At 44.0% G+C, this 17,905-nt stretch overlaps 1 protein-coding gene across 4 annotated transcripts in view; it reads right to left on the bottom strand.

Annotated features, from left to right (window-relative positions):
* Nucleotides 1–13,366, bottom strand: part of AP3B1 (adaptor related protein complex 3 beta 1 subunit) — a 177,311-nt gene extending 163,945 nt beyond the window's left edge. The window contains exons 1-2 of one of the 4 annotated variants that reach the window (XM_021379413.1): nt 13,149–13,366; nt 957–1,157 (exon numbers count right to left, since the gene is read on the bottom strand). In XM_021379413.1, coding sequence (XP_021235088.1) covers nt 957–1,157; nt 13,149–13,279 — 332 coding nt within the window. In that variant the 5' untranslated portion in view covers nt 13,280–13,366. The remainder of the gene's footprint in view (nt 1–956; nt 1,158–13,148) is intronic. The other 3 variants (XM_021379412.1, XM_021379410.1, XM_021379415.1) reach the window with 3 other exon arrangements.

The raw sequence follows: 17,905 nt of genomic DNA, 5'->3' as shown, positions 1-17,905 counted from the left end.
TTCAACGTTGTCTTCCCCAGTTGCAAGTTCAATAACATCATAACAGTCTCTAACATACAGAGCCACGCCACCACCCCTCCTTCCTTGCCTATCCTTCCTGAAGAGCTTGTAGCCATCCATCGCAGCACTCCAGTCATGGGAGCGATCCCACCATGTTTCTGTAATGGCAACTAGGTCATAGTTTGCCTGCCGCACAAAGGCTTCCAGCTCATCCTGTTTGTTGCTCATGCTGCGGGCATTGGCATAGACGCACTTCAGCTGAGCCCCTTGCCTCACCCCTAATCCCGATGCCCACCTAGGCACACCTCTTGCAGGGCTGGTTTTATCCCCTTCCCCCTTCCTCTCTAGTTTAAAGCCCTCTCTGTAAGGCCTGCCAGCTCTTGGGCAAGGATGCGTTTCCCCCTTTGAGACAGGCCGGACCCATCAGCAGACCTCAGGCCTGGTGCCGAGTAAACCGCCCCGTGATCAAAGAACCCAAAATTCTTGCGTTTGCACCAGCCTCTCAGCCACATGTTTAGGAGATGGGTTTTCCTGCTCCTTTCAGTGTCCTTCTCTGTCAGTGAAGGGATGGAAGAAAATACTACCTGTGCTCCTATTCCCTGAACTAACCGCCCTAGTCCCCTGAAGTCATTCTTGATAAGTTTCAGGCTTCTGTCAGTGGTCTCATCGCTGCCAGCCTGTACTATTAGTAAGGGATAATAATCAGAGGGGTGGATCAAACTGGGTAGTTTTCTAGAGATATCCCTGACCCGAGCCCCAGGGAGACAGCACACCTCCCTACGGGTAGGGTCAGGCCGACATATAGGGCCCTCCATTCCCCTCAGAAGGGAATCGCCTACGACGATCACCCTTCTGTCCTTCCTGGCAGAGGCGGTCTCAAGCCGTGGAGTCGACCGCCTCACCTTGGGCAACTTTGGCAACCTTGCAGGCAGAGCTCCTCCTGCATCCTCACTCACCTCTCTCTCAGGTTCCAGGGCCTCAAACCTGTTACATAGAGGCACCTGGGGAACCGAGGTAGGCCGGGATGGGGGTTGCCTGCGTCGCCAAGCTGGGACCTGCTTCCATTCCTCCTCTTCTCCCAGTTTGTTTCCCACAGCTCGATCATGGCAGGCAAGAGGATCTGCCACCGTCTGAGGGGTTTCACTCCGGTGTCTTTCCTGCAGAGAGTTACACCACCAGTCTATCTCCTGCTCACATTCCCTGATGTATCTCAATCTCTCTACCTCCTCCTTGAGCTCCACTACCATGCTGAGCAGCTCATCCACCTGCTCACACCTCACACAGGTGGAATCGCTGCCACCCTCCCCCGGCAGCAGCAGGCTCAGGCACTCCCTGCAGCCTGAGACCTGTACTGCTACATCTCTGGGCAGGCCCTCGGTCTGGGTCGCCACAGCCTTCTTGAGGTGAGCCCGCTGCCTGGTGGAGACCATGTTTAAACTCAAAGTCTCACAGACTACAAATGTGAGAGCAGGTCTCCTGACGAAAGAGGACAGCACTTACACACCCTGCTCCTCAACCCACCTCTCACACCCACTGCAGTACAGAATGGGCAGCGTGGGCTGTGGTCACGCACTGATTACCCCTCCCTGTTCTCAGCGGGCAGCAAAGCACCTCACTAAACGTGCGTGAGCTGTGGGCAGGAGCTAGCTCCCGCCCTCCCAAAAGCTACTAATAGCCTAATGGCCAGAGGTCAAGGTCACAGATAGGATTAAGAGCGGGCAGTGCCGGCTCCACCCCTGCTAGCTCGGCAGCCCGCCCACAAGCTGCCAGCCCCCCGGCATGAACTCCACGCTTTTCCTGGCTTCAAAAAGCCCTAAAAAGAGCTTTTTTGTGGCCCTTTTCGCTTCAGAACCCTTGCCCAGTGCAGTCTTACCTGCTCCGAGACTGGTCTCCGCAGCAATCCTATGAATGTTACCAAGTTTGAAACAGAAAATGCATACTGACAGAGCAACCTATCTGGCCCTGGCACTTCTACGGTATTAAGTCCTATGGAGGCCTTTCAGGAAGGAAACGACCTCAAGAGATCATCGAGTCTAAACCCCCTGCTAAAGCATAAGCATACAGAGAGGTCTTATGAATATCTCTACAGAAGGAGACTCCACAAAGTCTCTGAACAACCTGTTCCAGTTCTCTCTCAACCTTACCATAAAGAAGTTCCTCAGCATGTTAGTATGAAACTTCCCGCGTTCAAGTTTTAGGCCATTACTTCTTGTCCTGTCACTACACGAAGAACAGCCTGGCCACATCAGGCCACATTTGCCTCTCACCTCCCTTTGGATACTTATAAACATTAATCAGAACACCCTTCAGTCTTCTTCCCCCCATGCTGAACAGATCCAGGTTACTCAGCCTTTCCTCACACAGGAGATGCTCCAGCCCCTCACCATCTTTGTAGCCCTCAGCTGGACTCTTCCTAGGAGATCCCCATCTTTTTTGAACTGGGGAGCCCAGAACTGGACACAGTATTCTAAATATGGCCTTACAAGGGCAGTGTGGAGTGGAAGGATCACCTCCCCTGACCTGCTGGCCACTCTTTTTAATGTACCCCAGGATACCATTGGCCTTCTTGGCCACAAGGGCACACTGCTGGCTTATGGCCAACCTGTCGTCCACCAGAACACCCAGGTCCTTCTCCACAGAGCTCCTCTCCAGCAGGTCATGCCCTAACGTGCATATTGATGCATGCGGTTACTCATCCCCAGGTGCAAGAGGGCAGGGGTTGCCACACTCTGCCATGTGTGGCCTCACCTCCAGCACTGGGTGACATCTGGGTGCCACAATATAAGAAGGACATAAAGCTGTTAAGAAAGTGTCCAAAGGAGGGCTACAATGATGGTAAAGGGTCTGGAGGGGAACAAGCATGAGGAGCAGCTGAAGTCCCTTGGATTGTTTGGCCCAGAGCAGAGGAGGCCTCTGCTCCCTAGTGACAGTGACAGAACCTGAGGGAATGGCATGGAGCTGCATCAGGGGAGGGTCACGGGTGTGTTAGGAAATGGTTCTGCACCAGAGGGTGGTGGGCATGGAACAGGCTGCTCAGGGAAGAGGGCACGGCCCTGAACTACCAGAGTTCAAGAGGCACCTGAACACTCTCTATAATCTTCCTCTCCAAAAAAAATCAGGGTTTTATTTCCCCCCCTCCCCCTTCAGTCTACAGGCACTGTAAAATCCTTAAAACAAATTTGTTTACTCTAGCCTAGAGTTTATGCAATTGCCTGAGCAAGCCTGAGTATAACACTTAGAAGAGAACTGCAAATTTATTTCAAAGCCATATAACATGGAAAACAGAAGTGAATACATGCTATGACTTGAGTTTATTCTGCTGTTGATTTGGGTTTTTTTTTCCAGCTGAAAATTAAGAATTCTGTGTTTCACTGTGAGCATTTCATTCTACACCACAAATAGTTCGAATGACATCTTGTGGTGCTATTCAGTATTGCCACCCTCTCTCATTATAACATTGTATTTTTAGTTCACAATCCCACCTCAGAATTCAACTATTATTTCAAGGGAGACAAGTGACATATACTGTGATTTAAAGAGAAATGATGAGAAATCACTTATTTCCTTTTCAGCCCCAACTAACTTTCTTTTCAATCTGAAAACCAAATACATCCCTCAGAAAGTGAACTTTGTAGTTTTGAAATGTAGACTACAGAAACACAAGGAAAAACAGTATCATGTATGTCTGACTGTCACAGAGAAGAACAAGGCAGGTTACAGCTAGATGACCAAGATAATTAACTCACTAAATGATTGCTTTGCCACTAGCTTCTCAAAGCACATCTCATCTAGACAGTTTAGGTAGTCTCATCCTTAGAAAGCAAAAGCACAGAAAAACATGAAATTAATGCATGTTTTCTACTCACTGCTGTCAAGCTACATTGCTACTTGACCTATGCTTGAGAAATCAGTGCAGGAACATCCAGAAGTTGATGCTACCACCAACTTCAATGAACAACCTACACTTGTAAAGCTCTAACCAGACAGCAATATGACACAGTAGTTTGAAAGACCTTCTGGAGAGGACTGTGATTTAATGGAGATTATCTAATGACACTACAGTTGTTAGAGACCCTACTTCACTGAAAAGAAAGGTCGCTTCTTGTCATCCTTTCAAACAACCATGCAAGACCACTGCTTATGACTTATTCTGATAGTGCCAACACCTTCAAAGCTACAGCAATGTTTCTGCAAGAGAAAAATCTTTGGTGGCAGAGGCCAGTTTCCTGAACTCTGAAAAACTGGCACCTGAACTACCACCACCTCAGTAGACGTGTCCATTTTTAGCCTATCTTGGAGCAGGCCAGTGTTCAGAATTTGTAGACGTGTAGATCACAAACAGATGTGAAAAGAGTATAGGAGAGCGAGAAGTAGTATTTCCAGCATTCCTGAAAACGCTAAGGCTTCCTTTAAAGATACCTGTAAAAAGATGGTGTTTTCACAACAACAACAATCTACAACAACATTAATATATTCATGGATATATGCCAAATTTCAGAATCACTGCTTAAGAGCACTATAATGTACTGCTCTTCATTTTCTACCAGAATGCCAGAAATGTTTAACTGACTAAGGAATTCTAGTTTTCTCAAGAAAACTACTGGGAGGAAGAGGGAACATAAGCAAGGATAATCTTTAGAAAAGCAGAACAAAGAAAATCAGGAAATTTTTTTGCAAGTGTCAGCCTTATAACAATGCTACTGAAAAACATTGTTAAGGTCCTTCGTGATGCAGATCACACCGTCTACAGCAAATACATTCATAGAACCACAGAATCATGAAATCACAGAATGGCCTGGGTTGAAAAGGACCTCAAAGATCATCTGGTTTCAACCCCCATGCTGTGGGCAGGGTCGCCAACCACTAGACCAGGCTGCCCAGAGCCACATCCAGCCTTGCCTTGAATGCCTCCAGGGACGGGGCATCCACAACCTCCTTGGGCAACCTGTTCCAGTGTGTCACCATCCTCTGAGTGAAAAACTTCCTCCTACTATCTAACCTAAATCTCCGCTGTCTCAGTTTAAAACCATTCCCCCTTGTCCTATCACTATCTACCTATGTAAACAGCCGTTCCCCCTCCTGTTTATACACTCCCTTCAAGTATTGGAAGGCCACAATGAGGTCTTTCTGGAGCCTTCTCTTCTCCAAGCTAAATAAGCCCAGTTCCCTCAACCTTTCTTCATAGGAGAGGTGCTCCAGCCCTCTGATCATCTTGGTGGCCCTCCTCTGAACTCGTTCCAAGAGCTCCACGTCTTTCTTGTGCTGGAAGCCCCAGGCCTGGACACAGTACTCCAGATAGGGCCCCACAGGAGCTGAGTAGAGGGGGACCACCACCTCCCTCTCCCTGCTGGCCACTCCTCTTTTAATGCAGACCAGAACATAGTTGGCCTTCCGGGCAGCCAGCGCACACTGCTGGCTCATGTCCAGCTTCTCATCCACCAGGACCCCTGTGTCCTTCTCCACAGGGCTGCTTTCAAGGAGATCTTCCTCCAGTTTGTATAAATACCTGGGATTGCCCTGGCCCAAGTGCAGCACCTTGCACTCGGCCTTGCTGAACCTCATTAAGTTCACATGGGCCCACTTTTCCAGCCTGTCTAGGTCCCTCTGCATGGCTTCCCTTTCCTCCAATGCACTGACTGCACTGCTCAGCTTGGTGTCATCTGCAAATTTATGCAAACATTATATAAGTACAATAAATATTCAGAAACCATAGTGAAGACCTTAAATAACGCTCATCTCTCTGTAAAAAAAAAAAGCCAAAAAACAACTACCTAAAGCATAAAAAAAATTTAATGACTACATTACAGAGAATCACAGCAAATCAACAGTTCATTGCTTACATTCTCATATGTGCCAAGAGGATGGCAATAAGAACATATTCACTGTGTGTCACTTTCCATCAGATCTGACCAATTTCAACCAGGAAAGTGCTCTGCAGTACTATGTTTCTGTTCATGCACTGCAATTAGTTCCTGCTGTGGTACTCACTACAGGGATCAGATTTTATCTTCTAGAGTTGCCACTTCACCCAAACCATTCCTTTTCACTGGCTTGTGCATCCTACTGAGGTTGGCATATCACCATATCAGTGGGCAAAGTGTCATTATAACAGATGGAATAAGATAGTGGACTTGCCAATGAGCTACTGTACGCATCAAGCTTGAATATTAGGGCTGGACTCTCCTCCAAGAATTTCATATATGGAAGTTTATACAAGCTTCCCATGACTAGTTGAACAAGATATGCCAAGGTAAAACTAGATCAATTGAAGACTCCAAGAACATCTCTGGCAGCTGTTGAAAATAAGCTTTTAGCTTTGATGAATTTGAAAAAGTGTCGTGCACAGGGAATTGGAGAATGAGTACCTTAATGAAATCACCACCTCAGATCAACTCTTTCCAAAACAAGCTTCCAAATCTCAGCAGAAAAAAAAAAATGGGTTTGCAGCCCTGCTGAGTTTCCCAGTGAATAGCTCAACCAAATGGTTAATACAGATCTACAGGAAAAAAACTCTAATAAATTACAATTGTATTTTGTTTGGCAGGAATATAGTTTAAAGATTCAAATCAGTTAAGTTCAAAATGCTTATTACAAATTTTGCCATCTGTTTCAACACTATATTTATCTGTACCTGCTGATGTTACTCATAGGGTTTACCTGTAAATTTTTGCATTTTATTTAGATAAAGCAGTAACTATTTACATTGTTGAATTCATGTTGTCTCAAATAACCTAACATTACTGCATTTTTATATTACAATCAGGTAACTTTTTTTTTTTAAGGCAATTAAGATACATGAAAATCCTCTATCCACCTGGAATTAACAGTAGATAGTGATAGCAGCAGCATAGCATATGCAACTTATGTGGATCCTGGATACTAACCCTCCCTCTGGTTTTTCTTTAAAATTGGAAAGTGGTTAGACTTTTCATCCGTTTACATACAGCAACACTATATACTGTTATGATAAAAGTATCCCATTAACTTAGGCGATCTGCAACAAACTACATCTGCATGACTGCAGGGTACAGTGAATATTGTCTTCCTGGACTTCAGTAAGGCCTTTGATGCTGTCCACCATAAGATCTTCATAGAGAAACTACCGAGGTATAGGTTGGGTGAGGAAACAATAAGGTGGATCAGAAACTGGCTGAATGGCTGAACGCAGAGGGTAGTGATCAGTGGTGTAAAGTATAGTTACATGGAGGCAACAAGTGAAATACCTCAGGAGTCCATATTGGGTCCTCATTAACATTTCCATTAACAATCTGAACAGTGGGGCAGAGGGCAGTCTCAGTAAATTCAAGGATGACATGAAACTAACAGCTGACTCACCACAGGGCCGTACAGCCATCCAGAGGGATCTCAACAGAGAGGTGGGCTGATAGAAACCTCATGAAGTTCAACAAGAAGTGCAGAGTCCTTCATATGGTGAGAGCCAACCTCACACACCAGCCCATGAGGGGTGCCACCCCGACAACAGGAAAGGAGTTCTGCAGGTAAGGGCCTGGGGGTCCTGGTGGACACCAAGTTGAATACGAGTCAGCAGTGTGCCCTTGCTGCTAAGAAGGCTAACAGCATTCTTGGCTGAGTTCGGCAAAATATTGCCAGCAGGTCAAGTCAAGCAATTCTTCACAGAAGCACAGAATCACAAAGTGGCTTGGTTTGAAGAGACCTTAAAAACACCCAGTTCCAACACTCTGTCATGTGCAAGATTACCAGTCACCATATCAGGCTGCCCAGGGCCGCATCCAACGTGGTCTTTAATGCCTCTGCAGATGGGGCATCCACAGCTTCTCCAGTTAAAAATTCCCCCTAATATATAATCTACATCTCCCACCTTTTAGGAGGAGGGGGAACGGTTTTAAGCTATCACTATCTGCCCATGAAAAAAGTTGGTCCCCGACCTGTTTATAAGCTTTTTTTTTTTTGTTTAAGTACTGGAAGACTGCAGTAAGGTCTTTCGGAGCCTTCTCTTCTCCAAGCTAAACAAGCCCACCTCCTTCAAACTTTCTTCACAAGAGAGGTACTCCAGCTCTCTGATCATCTTAGTGGTCTCCTCTGGACCCAACCCAACAACTCTTTATCTTTCTTGTGCTGGGGGCCCCAGGCCTGGTCACAGCACTAAAGGTGAGGCCACTTGAGGGCAGGACAGAGAACAGTCACCTCCCTCACCCTGCTGGCCACCTGTCTTTTGATGCAGTCCAGAAGAGAGCTGGCCTTCTGGGCTGCAAATGTATACTGCTGGTTCATGTCAACCTTTTCATTCACCAAGATCTCCAAGTCTGTCTACACAGGTCTGCTCTCAAGGACTTCTCCCAGTCTGCACATCTATCTAGGTTTGCCCTGACCCAAGTACAACACTTGTTGAACCTCACTCGGTTCACATAAGCCTACTTTTCAACCTTGTCCAGGTCATTTAGGATGGCACCCCTCCCTTCTAGCATATTATCGCATTCATAACACTGAGTCTGCTGGGGTTCAGTAACCATCCGGATAATGCCTTCAGTCATACGGCTAGGTTTTTGTGTGGTCCTGTGTGGAGCCTGGAGTTTGACTCAATGATCCTTATGGGTCCCTTCCAACTCAGGATATTCTTTGATTCTAAATGCACCACTCAGCCTGGTATCGTTTGCAAACTTGCTGAGGGGGTGCTTGATCCCACCACCTAGGTTGCTGATGAAGATACTAAAGAGCACCAGTCACAGGATTGACCCCAAGGGACACCATTCATCTACTTTCTCTTCATTCAGCACTGGTGCAGCCATACCTGAAGTGCTGTGTCCAGCTGTGGGTCCCCCACAACAAGAAAGATGCGGAGACACTGGAGAGGGTGACAAAAATGATGAAGGGACCAGAACACCTTTCCCATGAAGACAGACTGTGAAGCTAGGGCTGTTCAGCCTGGAGGAGGCTCAGGAAGGATCTCCTCCACGCCTGTAAATACCTGAATGGAGAGTGCAAAGAAGATGGAGACAGGCTCTTTTCAGTGGTGCTCAGTGCAGGATGAGAGGCAGTGGGCACAAACTAGAACACAGGAGGTTCCCTCTGAATACCAGGCAGCACTTTTGTGCTGCGCAGATGACGGAGTACCTGCACATGTTGCCCAGAGCAGTTGTGGAGTCTCCTCTTCAGAAATCTTCAAAAGCCGTCTCGATTTGGTCTTGGGCACCCTGTTCTTTGTGTCTCTGCTTGTAGCAGAAGTTGGACCAGATGATTTCCAAAGGTCCCTTCCAGCTTTTCACCATCCTGTGAAACTATCTGTCCATGCTAGAGATGATTTTGACAGTCTTCCACCTAAACAGTTCTTACTCCATTAATTCTACCAATCTAGATAATGGAGGAAAAGTCTATGGTCCACAGGTCCATATGGTCTATGACTTACTTGACCTCTCAGCTCTTAAAATTTTTCCCCTGAACACTCCTGTTTTCAGCATACGTGTCACTTCCGTTATTCTGCTAATCTACAACCTGATGCATTTTCTTCTTTTTCAAAAATGTGGGGCACATAAACATACATACATTTGGAACAGGTAAGAGACCTGTGCCTTGGATATAACCAATTCACAGATAAATGCCAGACTACCTACCAGGACACATTAATATGTTCCTAAAATGTAATTATACAAGGTGTGTAAAGGAATACCATACATAGAATCATACGTCAGTTAATGTGATGGAAGGGAAGGAAAGGAAAGTTGAAGGAGAAGCAGCACAGCCATCTCCAGTCATGCAGTGGGGTCCATTTCACATAGTCAGTCTAGACAGTTTAAACTGACTCATCTCAGGTACAGAAAATGTTTTAATTATTCAGTTACTGAGATATTTAAAAGATTAGCACAAAGGCAAAGATCCCATCCTTGGAATGCCAGACCTACTTCTTATTTCACAGAATCACAGAGTGGCTTGGGTTGGAAGGGACCTTATAGATTACCTTGTTCCAACACCAGATGCTAAATCAGGCACGAGACCAGGCTGCCCAGGGCCCTATACAACTTGGCCTTGAACATCTCCAGGTATGTGACATTTATTTGAAATGATCTATTATCAAAAGTTCAATCCTGTGTTCTTTTGACTTTTTTTCTTAAGCAATAAATAATACCTGCCCAATGGCAAGTTATATTTGTCTCATTAGGCACAATTCAATACTCTGAGTAAAAGCTAGCCCGAACCTCATCTTTGTAACGAAACTTCTTATTCAAGGACATTTACATGGTTACCTGACTGAGGCAGATCTAAGTTCTATTTTGACAATCTCAGATTTCTTTCATTGCACTGGATATATACAATGTATTTAATAGCAAGAAATGTGATATTTGCAGGTGCAACCTGTACCCACTTGTTTGTGGCACGGTATCTATGTCAAAGATCAACCTCATTGATTTTCTCACAATTAAATCTTCCACTAATTCCGATGCAAGATTACATGACAGAAGTTCAAGACCCTGAAACACTTTCAATACTGAAAACATGTCTCAGTCAAACCACAACACTGACATGTTGAGAAAATACCATGCCTGTTAAATGAAGATTCTATTTGGAACTGAAAAATTAATGAATGAACTATAAAATTGCTAAAGCTAAAAAAAATAATAAAAAAAAAAGGGCAGCTTTAGCAGGAGAAAAAGAATCATGGGCTCTGCATACTACCCAATACTCAAAACTTTTAGGCAGTAAGTACTTCCACTGTGTATTTTTACTGAATAAATTTTAAAAAGTTACTTCGGATAATTAGTTTACATGAGGCCAACTTTAGACATCAGACTTAAGTGTACTGATCTTCCTTTGTTCATCTTCGTGGAACTTAGAATCATAGAATCACCAAGATTGGAAAAGACCCCCAAGATCATCTAGTCCTACCACTCACCTATCACCAATATTTCCTGCTAAACTACATCCCACGGTACAATATCTAAACTTGGCATATGCCATCCTGTATGACACAAGACTGAAGACAGTCTATCTCAATAAACAATTTGGCTTACTTCATGACAAACGAGAGAAGACAAAAAACAAAGAAATGAAGCACTTTTCTTGTTTGTTTGCTTAAAGCGTTTATATTCTTGACATTCATGTTTTAACCAGCTGACATTATTCAGATTAACTTGCAACAGGCAAGTATGGTTCAACAGACAGGGGATGTTCTAGACCATACGTTACATGTCTGTCCCTCTGCTGAAGGGAACTATTACTACTTCAAATTCTACTTCCCTACCAGCCAAGAAGCTTGCGAAGCACTGCAACATCATAATTATATGGAACATAAGCACAACCAAGATCAAATACAGCAGCGCTGAGTAACAATCAGAAGAAATCAGCAAACAGAACTTTGAAAAGCCACAAGAGTAACTATTTCCACAAGTGGAATACCCCACTACTTCCAAACCTCAAAATGCAAGATGCAGATGCACACCTTGCCGTTCCCTACATGCATAACAGAGAGGGATTAGATCTGAGCTGTTTAAAGAACACAAAATCAAAGGACATGATGGCCTCCATTTGAGCTACAAGCACTGTTCTGAGATTTTCATTTTGGCTCTAGATTCTGAATATTTTTTTGCTCTGATTAAGGAATTTGGAGACCATTTGTTGAATGAATTACTATCATTTTTTTCCAAAAAGAGCGCAACGCAGACAGACTGCTTCTCTAACTCAAACAACAATTCTCCTTTGCAGCCCAACAGTAGACTGTTGGCTTTTTCACACTTTGCAAGTTTTGTAAACTTTCCTGCAGTGTTCATTCCTCACACTTCCAACACAGATTAAGAGTTTACCACACAGGCTCAAATCAGGGTTCACTTCCACTTTCAGCAAGGACTTGTTTGTCAGCTACGAAGACCACAGAGACAAAAACCTGCTTTCTTCTCAAGCCTCTTCTTCAGGGATCTTCTCTCCCATCCTTTAACTACAGAAGCAAGTCTGAAACAATAACTAATAAGGTACACACATGAAAAGCTCCTCAGCTACTCTGGCTCCTTCACATTCACAGAAAGCCATACATACACAGCCTTAGGATGCCAGAGCTGTATTTCCCTAACCACCGGGCAGACTCTGGTAGAATTACTTTGGTTTCTCCAGCTAGTAAGACACTATATTTAACCTGCAAAACAGTCTGAAATCTAGGATGAAGTGAGTTTACACATAGAATTATGGCCATGAACAATGATCAGGGTTATAATCCTCTGCAGAAAAGAGGAATGAGGATAACGGCTAAAAAAATAATGCACAAAGTTGTTTCCACAGAAAGGGACAAAAAGAGAAGGGTGCAAATAGCATAAATCAGACACAGTGCACAAGTCAGAGGGGCAGCCATGGCAGATCACTTAACGTTTTAACTAAAACAGAACAAACATTGGATCAGAAAGGGAAGAGGAGTGGAGCTGTCGGGCAAAGTGATGAGGCCTACCGATGGCTGACCCAAGGAGTGATGCATCAGTCACAGGAGCTTTGCCTTCCCATTTACTTTGTTGTGGCATAAAAGAAATGCATCACTCGAGGTTTCTAAGCAGAGATGCTCTCTTTGTGCAGAACAATCAAACTGAAGAACTGATGACTGATTTCCTAATGTACACAAGGCGTCAGTTTATGGTCCTATCTACTCGTCACTCTAGGAATAGATTTCCAATCTGCTGTAAGGTACCATTCCCACCTGGCAAACCACTTGATCCCTCTGTGTATCCTGTCTGTTCCTCCAACTCACTTCTCCTTTAAGGAGGGAAAGGCTTTCCGTGCCACTGCATTCAGACTGGCTTTCCACCCTCATTTCCTCATTTTGATTTCTGACCGACCTCCTGGCTGCTGGCTCCCTCCCACCTTAAGCAGACCGCCAACTTCCACAAATGCTTCCAATGACTTTTTAAAAGAAAAAAAAAAATTAGGCAAAACGAAACTTAGTGCGAACACAGCTGGTTATCGAAAATGAGTGACTGTATATTTGTCCTTTCCAGACAGCAATCAAACTGCGCCCCAACGTCACATGCCCACGGCACGGCTTTCCAGGGGGACGGGCGCGGAGGCCCCGTTAGCGCGGCACGAGGCATCCCGCAGCACCGCCTCGCGGCTCCCGCCGCCCCGCCCACGGCCACGCAGGCGGCCACGCTCCGCCGCGCTCCCCCCCGCCTCCCGCCCGGCTCGGCCCGGCCCCTTACTTCTTGGTGTCGCTGCTGAAGAGCCCGAAGGCCGCGGGCACCGAAGGGGCCGTGGTGGGCGCCGCCTCCTGCGCCAGCTCGGGTGCTGCCTCCCCGCCCTGCTCGCCGTATCCGAGCCCGTTGCCGGACATTCCACCGCTCCGACAAACTTACCGGCGCGGCACTCCCACACCCTCCTCCCGGAAGCGGCGAGTTCCGAGCCACGTGACGGGGGCGGGGCCACGGGGCTGGGTCGGGGCGGGCCCCGCACCCCCGGGGCGCTGCCGTGACGGCGGGAGGAGAGGTCGTTGGTGAGGGGTGTGCTGCCCGGGCCTTGGGGTGGGGGGGGGCGGGAACCGCGGCAGGCAGTGCCGCTCCTCTCGGCAGCCAGGCCGCATCTGGGCCTGCCCGTGCCTCCTGTAACCTGCAGTGAGGGAAAAGTTTGAAAATGTCAGAGCACAGTTCTTGAGCACGCTGCTTCCCAGCCCACTGGTGCTCCTCAGACACCACTGTTTTCTCGCTGTATACACAACACTAGCTCTTCTCTTCCGTTTTGCTTCTCTTACTGCTGAGGGGTCCAGATGTGAAGGCCTCAGTACAGGAGAGATGTGGGCCTGAAGGAGCACGTCCAGAGGAGGGCCACAGAAGTGATCCAAGGGATGGAACACCTTTCCTATGAGGACAGGCTGAGAGAGCTGGGGCTGTTCAGCCTGGAAAAGACAATGCTCCGGGGACACCTGAGAGCGGCCTTTTTGTATCTAAAGGGGGCCTGTAGGAATTTGACAGACTCTTTAGGAGGGTCTGTTGTGATAGGACAAGGGAAATAGTTTCACACTGAAAGAGGGGAGATTTAGATTGGACATTGAGAAGTTTTCTCCAGTGAGATTGGTGGGGCACTAGAGCAGGTTGTCCAGAGAGGTGGTGGATGCCCCATCCCTGAAGACACTCAAAGTCAGGCTGGACAGGCTCTGAGCAACCTGATTTAGCTGTAGGTGTCTCTGTTCATTGCAGCGGAGATGGACTAGACTGCCTTTAAGGGTCCCTTCCACTTACACAATTCTATGTTTCTATTCTAAATGTACCAGTTTGCTGGTTCTTGACACTACCACTCTGCTCGCAGGTTGCTGAATATACAAGAAGTTACTTAAAAGCCAAGTGCAAGAGCTATCAATTCTACCAAGACAAAGGGAGTGGGAAAAGTGAAAAGGAAAGAGAAACAGTCCAGGATATGACAATTTGACAGTGATAGGTGCCATTTTCAGTGTTAATGACACTCACCATGTCCAGAGCAGTGGTGCAGCTTAGATTAACAGCAGCAATTTGCATGCAAGTGGCCACAAAATACATATATATTATTACAGTCCTATTTTTCTATGTACCTCCTCCTCCTTTCCCCAGCAGTGTTTGAGGAATTATCTGTGTTCATTAAAATGCCCTTCTGTCTATGTATCTACTGACATAACTTATATTAGTGGAGTCCAACCTTTTCATCCTGAAAACTGAACTCATTTTTGAAAGGTTACAGTTCACAATCAATACTTTTTATTTTGCAGAGGGGAAAAAAAATGGTTTGTCATAATATTTTCTGAAGCAGATCCTTGAATTTCCTGACTTTCACCAGCTTGTGTATACATTTCTGATTGAAAATGGATCATTGACAGGCACATAAACTTGAGAAGATGAGTTACCAATATATTAATTGTTGTGTTTATTACTTCTAGGGTCTTGGCTCTCAGTCACAAAGCAAATATTCTTTATTGTCACTATTTTAGCTGTTGGTTCTTCAAACTTACCTGTTTTCCTCCTGCCCTTTTCAGTTCCTCACAGGAGCTAGTTCGAGTTTTATTTCCTTAAAGGTAAAAATTTCTCATTATAAGTACTGCAAACATTCACAGCACCTATCAAAACTCTTCCAGTAACATGACTTGAGACAAACATCTCTTACAAAGTCAGGTGGAATCCTAGGTCCTGATTTTTAAAGGGTCAAAAAAAAAAAAAAAAGGGTAGGCTGTGGGAGAATTCTGATAACATCAGATAAAAATGGACAGTTATTCCTCTCCTAAAAGTTTAAACTACTGCTACGATCTACAGAGAGGTCTGAGAACTCGTACCGGCAGTCTTTTGAGATGAGCTCTGACTTGGTTTTTCAAATCCTGCTTTGACTTCAAAATGTAGCAGTGAGAGCACCTGAACTGTAAGAGGTTTTGTATCTGTGCAAGGGCTTCTGGCTTACATCTTTTATTTCCGTGTAAGGTACATATGATGCAGGAAGTGGCCAAGTCCATAGTTCTTATAGTAGATCCATTCTAGTTTCTTTTGAGATTGCCTGCCTGTTTGCTGAAGAGAGAGGCTTCAAGCTTCTTTGTTTCTTTGTATAAAACTGCAAAATACATGTATTTTTTGCTAGCAATATAAAACACCTTAAGTACAACAAACTAATCTTCTCTTATTACCATGCATAGCATTTAAAAAGTAATCTTAGAGGAAAGATTTACAGGAAAAAAAAAAAACAAAAAAAAAACAAAAAAAAAAAACCAAGAGCAGTGGGCTTGTAGATTGCTCCATATAAGCTTGTAGGAATATGAAGAAGTGGAAAGGCAGACAAATGGGCTCCAGAGGAGGATGATCATGTGACTGTGATAGGAAAAGAGAAACAGATAATAACAGTGAAGCACAGCTCAGCAAGGCCTTGAAACTGACAACAGAAAGCAGATATTGTATGAACATTTATTAAGTACCTTTAAACAGTCATATCAGGAGGGCTCAGTGTAAGGTCTTGCCCTCAGTTCTCGCTATCTTCTTTTTACCTGAAAATACATCACACTCATTCATTGAATAGCCTTTCTCCAGGCTGCATTAGCTTCTCAGAATGATCTTGCAGGGGTGATGTGTTTGCACATCGAATCTATACTCGTACAAGATTATTTTGAAATTGCTGGATTATGAAGCACAAAATATCAAGGAATCTAAATGCATTTGCATTCATTGATTACAGAATTCTGTATTTCAGGTTTTTGCACATCATGAAAAACATCATAGTCAAGAATCAAAGACTCATAGAATATCCCGAGTTGGAAAGTACCCACAAGGATCACAGAATTGTAGAATCATGGAATCATAGAATCTTTTGAGTTGGAAGGGAGCCTTGAAGGTCATCTAGTCCAACTCACCTGCAATGAGCAAGATATTTTACAGTGTTTTTTACCAGGTGAATTATGTCCCCCCCCCCCTTTTCTTAGTTGAGCTGAGTTGCCGTATGTTTACTTGGTGCCCTCTGGTGGATCGTATTATTAGTATATTATTTGTCATAATAACAAATTCAGTAGATGTTTTAGTAAAGAAGTTTATTTTAATGGAATTTAAGCTCTCTGTAACAGGAATTTTCTGATGTTAAATGTTTTGCTCATATTTTCTATATTGCTGATAGTTTCAGATAAAATGTGCTGGTGTTGCGGATCCTACACAAATGTGTAAAAATTTTGACTTTAAGTTACGTTTTAGTACATGTCAGCTATGAAAGGTAAATTGCAATATGATACAAACTTCTGAATATTAAGATTTTTTTTGTTCTGTAATGACTTTGAAATCTGATGTATAATCAGTTTAAAATTAAACAACAGAAACTCATTCCCTAACAAGGAATACAAGGGGTCATTACAATGCAGTTTCTGTCTGAGACCTGATCTCAGCTGCTAGTATTCCACAGTAGTAGTCCAGAAAAACTCTTTTGCAAGAGAAAAAAGCTAGAAGCTCTGAAAAAAAAATCTTTGATCAGCCTTACTCCAATTGAATTTGGGTTTGGGACAGTAATAAAAGCAAACCACTGTTCTTTTAGAAGTACTCATTCCTTATGGCTACCATGTAATACACAGGAGCTGCTCACATATGCACTCTTGAAACCAGCAGACACCAAACTCTCTTTTGTTCCTACTGTTTTTCTATGAACTATAAAATTACACACTGTGTGTCATCTGGCTTCATTAATTAATATTCCTTCCAATTCTTACAAAGATTTTGATTAAATGATAAATAAGCAAAACAGAAAGCAAACAGCAAAGATTCTGAGAGTGAAAGAGAAAATATTTGAAGAAGGAAACAATTCTTCAGTTTTAAGCATGGTTTTTCATTTTATCTTCTGATTTTCTTAATCTACAAAAACACAGAGTCTAGCTAAGTTAGAAGAAAATATATTTTACTGTTTTATGTAATGCAGCTTAAATACATTCTAAAAACTTATGCCTGTATAAACAATTTACACTGCAACATATCTGGCTGAATAAGGCTACTGGGTTGAGGTTAGCTCCAAACTTCATTAGGGTTTTGCCTTTGCTGAAAGATTAAAGCACAGGTTTTCTTGCTTTTATTAGTATTTCACAGTTTATTAGTTAAAATTCATAAGCTAGCAAAATTGTTTAAAGTTTTTGTAAGCTAGTTTGAAATAAAGTCTTTAAGATATGTGCACTTGGTTGATGTGTTTACAATAATTTATCTCTCTTTATTGTACTGTCTACTAGCTGTAACCTAGAAACTCCACTGAGTTAGGTGCCTTTGAAATACGTGCTTTGTCAGTTGGAAGTAGTTCTTAATGGGTCCTGACTTTTTAAAAGAAAATTAAGCTGCACTTACTAAGGACTTCAGCCTTTGCATTCCTATGTACTTAGACATCCTCTATTGCTTTCAAATTGTACTAGAATAGCTAACACACACACAAGTTTGTTTCTGCTTTCTATTAGTATTGCAAGTGAGTTGTTTGGGAGAAATAAAGTGCCAAATATTCA

Source organism: Numida meleagris, chromosome Z (assembly GCF_002078875.1).
Source record: "Numida meleagris isolate 19003 breed g44 Domestic line chromosome Z, NumMel1.0, whole genome shotgun sequence".
Taxonomy (NCBI): domain Eukaryota; kingdom Metazoa; phylum Chordata; class Aves; order Galliformes; family Numididae; genus Numida; species Numida meleagris.
Note: the sequence above shows the minus strand (reverse complement) of the source record. Positions and strands in the feature narration are given on the sequence as shown.